This window comes from Phyllostomus discolor, chromosome 2, assembly GCF_004126475.2.
Source record: "Phyllostomus discolor isolate MPI-MPIP mPhyDis1 chromosome 2, mPhyDis1.pri.v3, whole genome shotgun sequence".
In the NCBI taxonomy this organism is placed as follows: Eukaryota; Metazoa; Chordata; class Mammalia; order Chiroptera; family Phyllostomidae; genus Phyllostomus; species Phyllostomus discolor.
In genome coordinates this window covers 62,813,911-62,829,184 of record NC_040904.2, presented here as the reverse complement: position 1 = coordinate 62,829,184, position 15,274 = coordinate 62,813,911, and the positions used below count along the sequence as shown (strand labels likewise).

The 15,274-nt window shown below is 34.5% G+C and overlaps 1 protein-coding gene and 1 non-coding gene across 2 annotated transcripts in view; one reads left to right on the top strand and one right to left on the bottom strand.

Moving 5' to 3' along the window:
* The window catches only part of LOC114488181 (SAM domain-containing protein SAMSN-1), a 163,718-nt gene that overhangs the window by 126,459 nt on the left and 21,985 nt on the right, over positions 1-15,274 (bottom strand). Inside the window, 2 exon segments of the mRNA XM_036017922.1 lie at positions 3,621-3,707; positions 6,450-6,487. Coding sequence (XP_035873815.1) covers positions 3,621-3,707; positions 6,450-6,487 — 125 coding nt within the window.
* LOC114491152 lies at positions 12,740-12,847 on the top strand. The gene has a single exon (XR_003683967.1). It is a non-coding gene; the product is annotated as a U6 spliceosomal RNA (small nuclear RNA).

Below are 15,274 nucleotides of genomic sequence, written 5' to 3'. Positions count from 1 at the left end.
TAACTATATTCCTAGTAAGAGCTCCCCTACTGAATTGAATTCATCCCAAGATTCATTTGTATGTAAAACTAGAACTCTGAGTGTTCTCATTTACTTCACGAAACCTTTCTTGGAAATAAAAGAGACCGGCTTAGCAGGCAGCCTCTGCTCAGTGAGTTTATTCCCACATCATAAGCAAGCATTCAGGTGTGCACGAGAGCTTCTCTCTGCCTTTCCTCATATTGTCCATTCTGACCAGACTCAAGTCACATGCTCTTGGGAAACAATCCTTAAATTAAAATTGTGGTTCCTAAAAATTAAACAGAATAGTAAATAAACTTGTGACTTTATACATTTGCCCTCTTGAAAATGAGGTTACCAATCCAATAAAGAAAAAGAATTAATAATGTCTGGAAAAATTAAGCAAAATATTTATTTGCTTACTCTGAAGAAGTTGGCCAAATAATAATATTGATTAGAATTCAGGAAAAGTTTCAAACCAGTGGTAATTCAGATGTTAAACTTGAAGGACCTAACATTTCTTTCTCCTCTACCAGTTTACTATAATGAATCTTATCAAAACCATTGGTGAGATTTATTTTCAAAACAATTTTGTAGCTGTATGAGTGGAATTAATATTCCTTTCATTACTAACATGTTTCCTGACCTTATTCAGACCCTACTTCCTTTACTACCATATTTTTTTTACATATTTTCTGTTTTATGGACAAGTCTACTGCAGAAACATTGAAAAAATCTCTAAGTCTCCAAATATGATCTATTTCCTTTTTAAATTTTTGCTTTGTTTTTATTCTTTGTAGTTTCTGGCATAAAATATGAAAACCCTGTTCTTAAAACTACCTTCACTTAAATCATAACTTGATTTTAGGTAAATTCCAATTTATAGGTTTAAAAGATTGTGTTTTAAGGTTTTTTATCTCTACAAAATTAAGGCAAAAGTAAATGTAAAGATTTTTAAATTGATTTTAGTTTACCAAAATGAATATTATAAATAGTTTTCCTGCTTATGATGCTGACAATACAATTAATATGAATGACAGGTTGATTTTCCTTGATACCTAAATATTGCCAAATTTTCAGTTATAAATTCCTGGGCACTTGCCCTGGCTGGTGTAACTCAGTGGATTGAGCATGGGCTGTGAACCAAGGGGTCGCCAGTTCAACTCCCAGTCAGGACACATGCCTGGTTTGCAGGCCAGGTGCCTGGTACAGGGCACTCAAGAGGCAACCACACACTGATAATCCTCTCCCTCTCATTCTCCTCCTCTTCAACTCTCTCTAAAAATGAATAAATAAAATCTTAAAAATTTAAGTCCTGAGCACTTAATTTATCTTATATTTATTTTACAGATGTAGTCTCTGTTAATAGCACAGACACACTTTTAGATAAAATTCTTTTTAGGAGAAGGAACTGGTCTGGATAAACTAAAAATGTTATTCTCCTGACACTCAACTCATTCTGATAAATTTTGTCTTAACTGATAAAACACAGTCATGTTATCAAGCTATGTGAATTTGTTCATAAATTAAAATACCAGGCACAAATCCTTTGCTTAATATAGCCCATGGAGGTTCCTTTCATCATGCCCCAATATTTTTTAGGACAGCAATGCTGTTAATATATGTTGTGTAGAAATACCATTTTGAAACTGAAATGGAAACAAAAGCTTTTTTTTTTTGGTCTTGAAGTTTGCAACAGATTCACTAGGAGCTAACGTCACCCCTACCATTTATTTCCCTATATATTTTCTTCTGCTTTATTGAAGCTGTCTTTACAATTTCATTATTAGTGTTCAAGAAAATCATGGGCTGTGCATGACAGCAATAATGCACCTTCAGATCTTGATTTTACTGAACTTCACAGACCGCCTATCCTCAGGCATAGACAGTAAACCACTCTGAAGTAATTGTGCAATTAACAGTTAAAAAGTAGTGCTTAAAATGAGAAAGAAATATTATGGGTTAATATGGAGGTCACTAATTGCTTAGAAATACTCTGAGCCTTCTAAATGAAGCTACTACTGCCATAAAATTCAAGTCCATTGCTTGTGGCCTTCCCTCACCCACTGAATTTCTTCCTTCAATTTACAATCGCATCAACAGCCTTGGTCTCAGACCATCAACTCTTCCTAGCACAGCATTAATCCCTAAGAAATGTCCTGTGACTCAGCTACTACTGCTGAAATGCCAGCGAAACTTCTTAGATACACACACACACACACACACACATCAAACACACAGTCACTCAAGATTCTGAGAAATATCACAGCTGAGAACATTCCTGTAGAGGCTTTCTTCCTTCTCTGACAAAATTGACACCACAAATCCTCAGAACCTCACCTAATGACCAAGATTTTTTTCTGCTTTATCAGAGTAGCTGTAATAGAATTACCTGCTATTACAAAACTTTTTAAAAGTTCACAGAAAAGTAGTTTTAGGAATTAGAATACTTGAAGAGATTTATGGTCAATCTTATAATTAAATATATCTATAATAAGTTATACCTTCTTTATCCATACATCAATACACAATAATCCAAAAATAACATGTTTATTAAAGGAATGGATAGGTGGGTGTTTGGCTCACCTACAGAGAGTGTGAGTGAAGATAGCTGGCATCCATGAGATTAAGATAGAGTCAAATCAAAACATGATATTATTAAAACATTTCCTGTATTGTAATTAAAAGAAAATACTATACTTAAATAATCTCCAGTGTTTCACCTATGTATTTTTTATAATAGAGAAAATTGTAAATATTTTAAAAATTTAGTTAAAATTATTCACCAAAATGTTATATAATATTTAATAAAATAGAAATATTTCAAGGGAAAATGATTATTTTCATATTTTATAAAGCCAAGAGCTCTTTTAAAAAAACAAAAGGCAAAATGTGAACATATATAAATATATGCTATAATTATTCCCTTTGTCCCAAGATAGTAAAAATATTTTTATATAAAAATCAGAAACTCTTAAATAATCAATAACGAATATAATCAAATATTTTTTGTTCAAGTAACACTGTAAAGACAATGCCAATTAAATCAACCTTTTATGCTGTTGTTCATCTTTGTGAACCCTTAAGACTTTTTTATTCATTACCTGACCAAAGTTAAGTAATTTTAATTTTGAAGTAATTTATTATTAATGAATATTTTATACCTGGCTGCTAACTTGCTTTGGGGAATTTTTAAATTATAAAATGGTATAATTCTGTGTTAGTAATCAAAGTTATTTCTCTTAAATTTTTAAAGAAAATTTAAACATAACAACTGTTAATATATTCGTGTTATTTTTAAAGGTTTATTCAATGTGCTGATTTTTAATACATTTTAAATTATTTTAGACATTAGAGACTTTCAAATATTATTTGCACTTGATTCTTTGCTTCAACAGGCAACTTAATTAGATTTCACTTCCTTTCTGTATGTCTCTGTGTATCTACACATACATGTTTATATTCTATTAATAATATATATGTTCTATTTATTTGTCTTTCTTTTTAAGTAGACCACAATGCCCTGCTTATTTTAATGGGAAAAGATGTAAATATTTTTACCTGGCCTTTAAACTACTTCAGGAAAGTGCAAAGTCAGCAGAACTAAGTTTAGCAATTACCTTTTAGCTGACAGAGTCTTCTGATGTGGGGATCATTCTCAGGCTTGCAGGATTCCTGCCAAATTGTATCATTGACTGTTTTCCTTTCTAAAGTAAAGCAGAGGATTGGTTAGCAGAATTCACAGTAAGTGTAAAAAATTTAAAATCAAAACAAATTCTGCACATTGTTGTAATGTGGTAATATGAAACAAAAGTTCTATGGTTCATTCTAGGAAGTTCTAGTCAGTGATGGACACCCCCAGATGTCCTGTGGGCTCCCATTGTTTCCACGAACTACATAAGCACCCAAGCATATATGGTAGAATGCTACTACTGAAATACCTGATTGTAAAAAAATGATTGTGCTGAGAAAACATTAAGCTGTGGTAGATTTAAGATCCTTAAATGAAAAAACCAACATTTGCTCAGTCGTGTCCCCCTGACACCTAAAGAAGGCCCTGGACATGTGTGAAGAACTGAACTGCATGGAAATGAAGAACTGGTTTTAAGTAATGCAAATACAAGCAAAGCATCAAATGGAGACAAACACTCATATTTGACTAGAGAAAAGGCATTGATCATCAGGAATGAAGTTAGGATAGAAACCTCTGTAGTCTTCTGTGCATAAACTGAAAAGCATGCTATGAGAATGGAGATACCCTTGAAGATAACAATCATTGATGGTTATCACCTTGCTCTAAATAAGCTTTGCAGAGCAATCCAGGTACATGATTTTGAAGAAAAGGAAAAGTAGTTTGAGCATCCAACTCCTAGGCTCTGCAGGGGAGAAAGAAAGGAGAAAAGATATCCCCAAGCTTGATAAACTGTATAAAAAATGAATTATTGACTGAATAATCCAGATGTTTTGCCACTGAGAATGATTTAAAATTAGTGTCACTTTATATCCTGTAAGGGAAAGAGACATTATCAACTAGCTTTCAAAAAGTAATTTATAGAATTAGAGATTTACTTCAGATTTAAAATACAAACTGTTAGTTGCCTTTATTACTACTATGGATAATGTAATTGCAGATACTAAAATTATAATACAAGGCATGTAATTAAAACAGCATGGTACTAGCATGAAAATAGTCATATAGATCAATGAGACACAACCGAGAGCCAAGAAATAAACCCACACCTATATGTCAATTTATATTGACAAAGGAGGCAAGAACATACAATGGGATAAAGGCAGTCTATTCATTAAATTTTGCCAGAAAAGTTGGACAGATATATGCAAAAAAGTGAAAGTAGATTATCTTCTTACACCTTATTGAAGAATGAACTCAAAATGGATTAGACTTAAATGTAGGACTCAAAACCACGACAATCCTAGAAGTCAACATGGCAGTAAAATCTCAGATGTTTCTGGTACCAATATTTTTCTGCTATATATCCTTGGGCAAGGGAAACAAAAGAAAACAAGTGGTATTATATCAAACTAAAACATTTTTTGCATAGCAAAGAGAATAATCAATAAATGAAGAAAAAATCTACTAAATGGGAAAACATATTTGCTAATGATGCATCTGATAAGGGGTTAATACCTAAACTTTATAAAGAATTCATACTACTCAATGCCAAAAAAGCAAACAATTCAGTTTTAAAAAATGGACAGAGGATCTGAATAGACATTTGTCTAAAGAGAACATACAGTGGGTCAGTAGATGTATAGAAAAATGTTCAGTGTCACTAATCATCAGAGAAATGGAAATTAAAAGTTCAATGAGATATCACCTCACACTTGTCAGAATGGCTATCATCAATAAAACCACAAATGGTCAGTGTTGCCAAGGATGTGGAGAAAGGGGAACACTCATACACTGCTGGTGGGAATGCAGACTGGTGCAGCCACTGTGGATAACAGTATGGAGTCCCCTCAAAAGTTAAAAGTGGCTCTGCCTTACAACCCAGTGATTCATTTCTGGGGATTTATTCAAAGAAACCCCAAACACTAATCCAAAACAATATAGGCACCCCTACGTTCACTGCAGCATTATTTACAGTAGCCAACCTATGGAAGCAAACCAACTGTATATCAAAGGGTAAGTGGATAAAAAAAGATGTGGTATCTATATGCAATGGAACATTACTCAGCCATTAAAGAAAAGAATGATATCTTACCATTTGTGACAGCATGGATGGACCTAAAGAGCACTGTGCTCAGTGAAATAAGTCAGTAAGAGAAAGCAAATACCATGTAACTTATATGGTATTTGACTTATGTGGAATCTAAAGAACAAAATAAATGAAGAAACAAAATTGAAAAAGGCTCCTACATACAGAGAAAGAACTGGCGGTTGTCAGAGGGGTGGGGTTGGGGCACTGGGTAAAAGAAGTGAAAGGACTAAGAAGTAAACTTCAGTGGTTATAAAACAGTCATGGGGAAGTAAATAGAGCATAGAAAATGTAGTCAAAATATCATGATAAATACATATGGTGCCAGTTGGAAATATTGAGGGGAACACTATGTAAATTCTGTGATTGTCTAACCACTAAGCTGTACAACTGAAACCAACACCTGTTTGAAATGCTGTTGAAAAGTTTTTTGTAATCCAACTATTTTTAATTCTTTTTTATTTATTCCTAGATTCATAAATCTGAAAAGACATCTAAGAGGTCAAGATGACCTTTTAAAAGAGGTCAATGATCAGTCAATGATTTGTGTTAGCAATTTAAAGTTAGAATGGAATCACATGCACTTTTTAAAAATTTATTCTATAAAATGTAAAGAAAATTCCATTTGTTTTTTATTAATCACTTATTGTTGCTTATGTCAGTAGTATAGGAAAGAATTTTCATGGAAACGGACCATATCATGTGCATGAGTAATCATGAATTACTAACCAAATCCTTTCTTTTCAGACATAGATCTCCAGATTGACCTAGAAAAATAAAAGAAATAGATATTTAAGTCCATATTTAATAAATAATAGTATTTCAATCTAACAGAAGTAAGATCATTTAGACACATGGGTAATGCCTTTAACAACAGAAATAAATGCTATTTCTAAGTAAGGCCTACACATAGTCCTGTATTTTTTTGACTGTAAATGGCAAAGTACAGTTAATACAGCATAATCTTGGCCTAAAAATTCCCATTCAATATGGAGAAACTAACATTCATTAACCCCCCCCCAAAAGTGGGCCATTTCCACATGAATGTAACTCCAGATAATTAAATAGATAGAAGTTCTTTTTAAAATAATTGTGTTCAATAATTACAGAAAGAATGAGTAAATTTAATATAACCATTGTGCAATCAAAACAATGATCTGGGCAATAATCATCAATTGCTGTTAAAGCTTTTAATTGAAAGGCTGATTTGTAACTTTGTGCTGGATGGATCAACCTGATGCCATCTGAACCCACTAAGCAATTTCAGTTACAAAAGTAGAGACAACCAGATACAGGGATTTCCTTGTAATACAACAGGATGTATATAGTCACTGATGACCTACTTAAAAAAAAAAAAAATATATATATATATATATAAACTTGAATCTTATCAGGCCTCAAGATCTGACTAAAATTTTACAAGAAAAATAGAGGATAAAAAGAGCATGTTTTTTAAAAAAAATACAAGGATGCAATCAGAAAAAAAATTTAAATATGGGAAATTCCTCAGAAGAGCCAGCAGGGTTTCAAATAAACAGAAAAAGAAACATAAGTTAAGAGGCAAAAATCAAATGCATTGCATGAATCTTGTTTGGATGTGATTCAAATTAACTGTAAAAATTATCTGATGTTATTAGAGAAATTTTAACATTGTATTTGGTGACACTAAGTCATTTTTCTCATTTTGTGCTAGTGCAGTCGTGGTATTGTGGTTCATTTTTTAAAGCAGTTCTTGTTTTTTAAAGGTGTATTGAAACATGAAACTATATGTCTGGGATCTATTTTTAAAACAACCTAGTGAGGGCTGAGGGGAGAGGGGAGGCGAATGGGTAGAGATGAACTAAGATTGACTATAAGTTTATACTCGTTCAAGCTTGGGGATGCGATATGATCATAATCTCTTCCTCTGTGTAAAATTTAAATTTTCCATAATAAAATGTCTAAAACAGAAACAGGAGATAAGACTACGCTGACTCAACCATGTTAATCAACTTAAGTGTTGAGTGAAAACACACGTATCCTATACATATAACAACTCTGTTTTAGCTTGAGTGTATCAACCATTTCTAGTCATGGTAATCATTAAGTTAAACCCAAGGTCACTTTTTTGTTTTGTTTTGTTTTGTTTTTTTAAGCTCAGGGTTGTAAGCAAAACACTGCCCATGTAATTTTTCTTCTTTTCTTAGCCATTATATTTATTTCATTTCTAATGCAAAATGCTTAGGGTCTTTCTTGGCAAATAGCAAGTGTTCCAAAAAGGCTATTTATAATATTATAAAGTGAGGTAGTTGCATAACAACATGAGATGTTATTCCCTTTAGGGGAGTGGTGGGCAAAAAAAAAAAATCAAAGAACTCAAAAGAGTCTTCAATTTTATTTTAACTGGTTGGAACCTGAGGAGCACTTTAATGGATTTGGTTTATGTTTGAAAAATCCCAATTCAGTTGGCATCGGGTACTTTCCATTTCATTCATTCTCACCTGCCCCTCCCCCTGTTGGTATCCTCCAATCTGTAGAAACACAAATCAATCATAAGCCAATAGCTGTGGTTTTTGTTTAAGTTTTTGATTTGGTATTAGTGAGTTCCTTATTTGTGGATAGATTAAACAGCTACGTAATTGGGTTGATTTTTAAGACTGAGAAGAACCCTGGGGGCGGGGGGAGGAAACACTTTTGTTTTACTCCAGCTTATGTCTAAAATGACACTGTTGTAGTTTTAGTAGTTAACTGTGGCTAAAATACAACTACCCTTGCCTGGAAGGTGCTCTAAGCTGTTAATCCTGCAATTACCTACTTACTATGGATGCATTTTATATCCTTACTGGGAGAGAGCTTTGAGCAGGGAAGGGAGGAAAGAATAAGCAAGCATGCAGTAACTGAGGGTGTCGGGGCAGGAAGAGCAGGAGCTGTGGAGGGGGGTGGCTGGCACTGTGTCCAGAGAAAATTTCACATATTAACAATTTAGTCTCAGACCATTCTGGAGTGCAAGGTACCCGTTTTCTGTATCATCAGCTACCAGCCTGGAAATTTCCCAATAAAGCAACTTCCTGCCCAAATCCCATTACTGCAACATGTGTGTGTCACATCCTCTGGGGACTTGATTGGCTGAGTGTAAAGCCAAGCCTGACCTAAATAACCCAAATCTCTTTGCAAACACATTTTTATTTGGATTAAAAGAACTCTTCAGAAGATTAATAGATCACTGATAGAAATGTTTTTGAGTAGGCTCCCACTTTAATCTGAGCCTAGCATAAACATGTTTCTTTTTCTGAAAATTTAATTTTCACAGCCTTGTCTACAGGAATATCACACCATACATTTCCTATGCATCAGCATAAACAGATAAATGGTAGCAGGGTAAAACATACATAGATTGTACCTGACAATTTTTAAAAAGCACTTTGACAGGAAAAAACACTAAAAGATTCCATTCAACATCATAGAACTAAGAGAACATAAAATTTTCAAGGTAAATTTGACTTTCTTTCTGGTTTTACATTCTCAAAATTAGGAACTTCCTGTAAAATAAAATAATACTACCTAAAAAAATCAGAAAAGGAATTCATCATCAAATGTCATCCAAATGTAGTTCATTTTGCCCACTCTAGCAAAGTGACTGGTATTTTCTCCTTGTAGTTTAGTAATGTATTATAGAATCACACTTCAAGTTTTTATTTTTTCTCCTTTTATTTTTGTAACATTGAGAAGTGTAGAATGCTTCTTTCATTAACTAGGGTTTGTGCTTTATTCTAAACCCTTTCCAGTCTTTTAAATAAAAATCGGTGATTAAATCCTCATAATCTGAACTTTTCATGCCCCATCAGCTCACCAAGACCAAGGGGAGAGATACATACCAAAATATGTTAATTATGTTATATAGTGCCTTTCTTTGAGAATGATGGAAAATAGCCTATCACAGTGTCCTAATTGTGTTGAAACATACCTGTGATTTATCTGGTCATTTTCTTCAGAGCTTTGATCATTGTATGACCCATTACACTTTTTGGAGGATAATTTGTTGCCACATCTTTCACTATCCTTAAAAGACCATAAACTGCTCCCAGGCACCTTTAAGGACACTTCAGATTCTTTAGTTATTATTCACTCCCTCCTTCATTTAAAAACCATTTTTTGTTTTTAATGTTCAAAGTGCTTTTTGAACATCTACCACATGATAGGTAGTAGACCATATTCTGGAGAAGTTTATTTAGTACAGTAGTAATTTTTGCATTAAATAATATTGAGGCCAATATTCCACATTTTGCATTAAGTAATATTGAAGCCAATGTTCCATATTTGGGGGAAAACACACTGTAAAGGCTAGAAAGTGATGAATAAAAATCAGAAAAGGAATGTTGGTTTTATTATTCTAATGATTGATAGTGTTAGTCTGAGCACTGTCAAATCCAGAACAATCTTTCCCCTATATAGCAACTAAAGAGTCATTTTTCTAATCTCTATGGTGTTTTGCTTTATTTTCTTTCCATCAAGATTTAGCTCTAAAGGACAATTTGAATTACCTATTTCAAGCTGAGTAGAGCATCATGGAAAAGCCTATATGCTGAGACAATCAGTCATGAAACTTGAGAAACAAGCTTTACCCAATTAAAATGCCTGTGGACTACCTAGAGGACAATGTCTAGTTGGCGACCAGTGTGGGCAGAGGTAGAGATGTGGGAATCAGGCCCTGGGGTTAGTTGGGACATCAACAGAGCTTTGAGGAGTAATAGGTCAGACGGACCACTCCTTCAATTCTCCATGCTTTGTCATCACATGTCCTAAAAATAATCTATGGTTTATGAAATCTCTACTCATGGTCTTATGAAATTCTTTTTTGTCTCGGTCTAGATGTCTCCAGACCTTACCTCAGGACCTAGCTGTGCACCTTCCACCAAAAATCAGCAGCCTCACCAGCTTCCTGAAAGTCATGAGGAAAGAAGATGACCATTCATTATCACAGTAATATTTTATATTTGTAATTTAACTAGGAAGGAATAAGATCCATGTTAACATAATCTACAAAATCTGGGCCAAATAAGTCTCAGTAACCAGAGTCCATTGTCTTGAGTCTAATTAATTTATTGTATAGGTGGGCATGATATCTAAATTGAGAATTTTGCACTCCTCAAAATAGATTCTACCTCTTTTGAATATAGAGAAAATAAGTGCCTAGTCCAGAGATAACCAGTATAAAAGGTGGATCTGCAATAGGAAAAATGGAAAACATCAAATAACTTTTATCATTTTAATCATTCAAATCACAGTAGAGTTGACCTTTGAAGTTGGGTAGGCCCACTTATATGCAGATATAATTTCTTCAATAAATATATTCAGCCCTCCATGTCTGTGATCTTCCCATGTGGGGAGTCAACAAAACCATTAAAACAGTATTTCAGATCATGCTGAGGCAAATCTGCTTTGTGTGGTGAACACCCTGCACAGCAGCTCACATGCTGTGGTTGGGGTTGAACCTCACAGTGAGCCAGCCTGAAGGTTGACCCCATACATGAACAAGCTGAGAAGACTCAATTACAAGAGGAGGACTCACATAGAACACACAAAGGAAATTTCTGGAACACTGAGATCAGGTGATGAAGGCAACTGTGCCACGGGGTCCCACAGAACACATAGAACATAAAGCCCCTCCACCAAGGCTGGGAGTCATAGTAGATCTACCTAATACATAAAAACAAACACAAAGAGTCAGCCAAAATGGGGTTACAAAGAAACATGTCCCAAATGAAGGAACAGGAGAAATCTCCGAAAGAAGAACTCAATGAAATAGAAGTAAGCAACTTACCAGATATAGAGTTCAAAAAAAAACTGTTGTAATGCCGTTCAGGGAACTTAGTGACAACTTCAACAAAGACACAAAAAGCAAAAAAAAAAACAAAACCCAAAACAAAAAACACATAGAAACCATAAAAAAGAACCAGTCAGATTTGAAGAATACAATATCTGAAATGAAGAATACACTTGAAGGAATACATATTAGACTGGATGAAGTAAAGAATTAAATTAGTGAATTGGAAGACAAGGAACAAAATGCCAAGTCAGATCAGCAAAATTAAAAAAAAAAACACATAAAAAATGAGGGTAGTTTAAGGGATCTTTGGAACAACATTAAGGGTAACAAAATCCACATCATAGGAGTACCAGAAGGAGGACAGAGACAGCAAGGAATCAAGAACCTATTTGAAAAGAAAATGACTGAAAAGTTTCCTGACATGGTAAAAGGAGAAGATACACAAGTCCAAGAAGTACAGAGAATCCCAAACAAGATGAACTCAAAGATGACCAAAACAAGACTCAACATAATTAAAATAGGAAAGGTTAAAGACAAAGAGAGAATTTTAAGAGCAGCTAGAGGCAGAGAGTTGCCTATAAGAGATCTCTCATAAAAAAGTTATCTGATTTCTCAACAGAGACATTTCAGGCCTAGAGGTATTTGGCATGAAATATTCAAAGTGATGAAAAGTGAAGACTTTAGACCAAGACTACTTTACCAAGTAAAGCTATCATTTAAAATTAAAGGATGAATAAAGAGCTTCCCAGAAAAGAAAAAGCTAAAACAGTTCATTACCACCAAACCACCAGTATTGCAAAAATATTAAAGGATTTTCTAGAAGGAGGAGGAGGAAAAGGAGAAGAAGGAAAAGAAGAAGGAGAAGAAGGAGAAGAAGGAGAAGGAGAAGGAGAAGAAGAAGAAGAAGAAGAAGAAATAGAAGAAGAAGAAGACAACGATGAAGGGGAAGAAGGGGAAGAGGGGGAGAAGGAGGAGGAGGAAGAGGAAGAAAGAGAAGGGGGGAGGAAGAACAGAAGAGCATAGTTATAAAGAATAAAATTCAATAAATATTGTACATACCTATCAAATATCACTTTAAATGTAGGCTTAAATGCTCCAAAGACATAGGTCAGCTGAATGGATAAAAAAACAAAACCTGTACATATGGTGTCTACAAGAAAACCACTGCAGAATAAAAGACACAAGCAGACTAAAAGTAAAAGGTTGTAAAAGAGTGCTCGCTTCGGCAGCACATATACTAAAATGTGGAATGACACGGAGAAGATTAGCATGGCCCCTGCACAAGGATGACACGCAAATTCGTGAAGCATTCCATATTTTAAAAAAAAGATTTGTAAAAGATATTTCATGAAAATGGAATTTTTTAAAGCTGGAGTAGAAATACTTATATCTGACAAAATAGACTTTAAAGCAGAAGCTATAGTAAGAAACAAAGGACAATACATAATGATAGAGATAGCAATCCAACAAGAGGATACAACCCTAGTAAATATTTATACACCAAATAGGAGCACCTAAATATATAAAGCAAATCGTGATGGACAAATACAGAGAGATTGACAGGAATACAGCCATAGTCAGGGATTTTAACACCCCATTGACTTCAATGGGTAGATCTTCCTGGCAGAAAAATCAACAAGGAGACAGCAGCCTTAAACAACACATTAGATCGAATGGACTTAATTGATACCTTCAGAGCATTTCACACCAAAGCAGCAGAATATATATACCTTGAAAGTACACATGGAATGTTTTCTAGGATAGACCACACTTAGGATACAAAACAAGTCTCAATAAATTTCAGATTGAAATCATATCAAGCATCTTCTCTGACCTCAATGCTGTGAAAGTAGAAACCAAACACAAAAATATTGAAAAGCATGTGAAAACATGGAAGCTAAATAACACGTTATTAAACAATGAATGGATCAACAATGAGATCCAGGAGGAAATCAATAGACACCTTGAAACAAATGAAAATGATGACACAACAATTCAAAACTGTGGGACATTGAAATCCAGTGAATCAAACAAACAAACAGAATAGAAAAAGACTCATAGATACAAAGAAAAAACTGACAGCTGTTAGAGAAGTGGGGGACTGGGGAGCTGGGTAAAAAGATGAAGAAATTAAGCAAAAGAAAAAAAGAAAACAACTCATAGACACAAACTACAGTATGATGATTACCAGAGGGAAAGGGAGGTGGGGGAGTGAGAAGAGGGTAAAGAGAGGATAAATGGAGTGATGGAGGTAGACTTCACTTTCGGTGTTGAACACACAATGCAATATACAGATGATATATTACAGAATTGTATGGCTGAAACCTATATAATTTTATCAATGGTCCTCCAATAAATGTAATAAAAATTTAAAAAAGAAATAGTATTTTGACTCTTGGTTGGGAATTTGTACATGTAGATGACTGGCTGTATGCATTGGTTCTGTGCATTTTATACAGAGGACTTGAGTATCCTCAAATTTTGGTATCTGTGGGGGTTCTAGAACCAACTCTCTGCCATATCAAGGGACAACCATGGTTAAATTTTGGAAGAGCCAAAGTTGTATGTGGATTTTTGACAGCATAGAGAGTCAGCATCCCTAAACCCCATATTGTTCAAGAGTCAACTGTACTTTTGTATCAACTTATTATTTCAGTGAGTCACCATTTCTGCTATCAAGATTAAGTCCAGATGGCTCACACTTGTGTGCAATTGAGCCTCAAGTATTTGAATTGGGACAGAAGGCATAGTATTCAAAAACAGTGCTCTTATTGACCTGGGTGAAGCCTTGGCTCAGTTAATACAGTCAGGTGTTAGACCCTGTTTAAATATTTGTGGTTGCTGATTGTGGTGAAAGGGACACAATTAGCTTCTAGGCTAAGGTTGAGAGACATCTAGACCAAAACTGAAGGAATTTCATAATACCATGGATAAAGATTGGTTATTTTTAGCACATAGAAGGGTGGGAAAATGTAGGTTTTTGGTTGTTCATATGAAGAATAATTCATGTGGTGAAGGTCGGGGGAAGGGGGTGGAAACTTAGTGGAAGGGGGAAAGGCGGGTGAATGGGGGAAACCTGTAACAGTGTCAGCAATAAAAAATTTTTAAAGAAAAGAATGCAAAGTGGATCAACAATGATACAAGAATAAAATCTGTGTTCCACGCATTAACAACTGTAAACATACTACTGCCCACCCTTGTCATAACACTCTCTAGGGACTCTTTAGTTTGTTCTGTTTTACTGGAATCCAGATCATGCAAGTTTTGCTTCTAATGAATTAGCTTAGGTGTGGGAATCTTTTCTTGAAGGGTATCATTGTAATTAATACATTGAAACTATTTTGAGCTAAAACTTCCTTTTAATCCCTATAAAAATGAGAGTTAAGGCAGTTCTCCTTAGGCAACCTGCTTCATACAAGAGGATAGGAGGAGTCAAGCACATTAAATGCTTGTCTGAAGTGTGATTATATGAAGGAAAGGGATTACTGAAACAGCTCAATATTTACTTAACTTAAGGTCTGTTCCCCAGGTGTTGACAAGTTGTGGGTTGCCACTGAATTGTTTGAGTGATGTTTAGTATGACTTATACCAAAATCAAAGCATCTGTTTTAAATTCTGACTTCTGCTCCCATAAGCAGACATTCAGGTCTTTCAGTGTTCAGACCCTGGGTTCTTTATTCACTAATGGTCAGGTCAGAAGAAGACTATGAGTAGCTTTATTTTGGAACCATATCTATACATGTGTGGG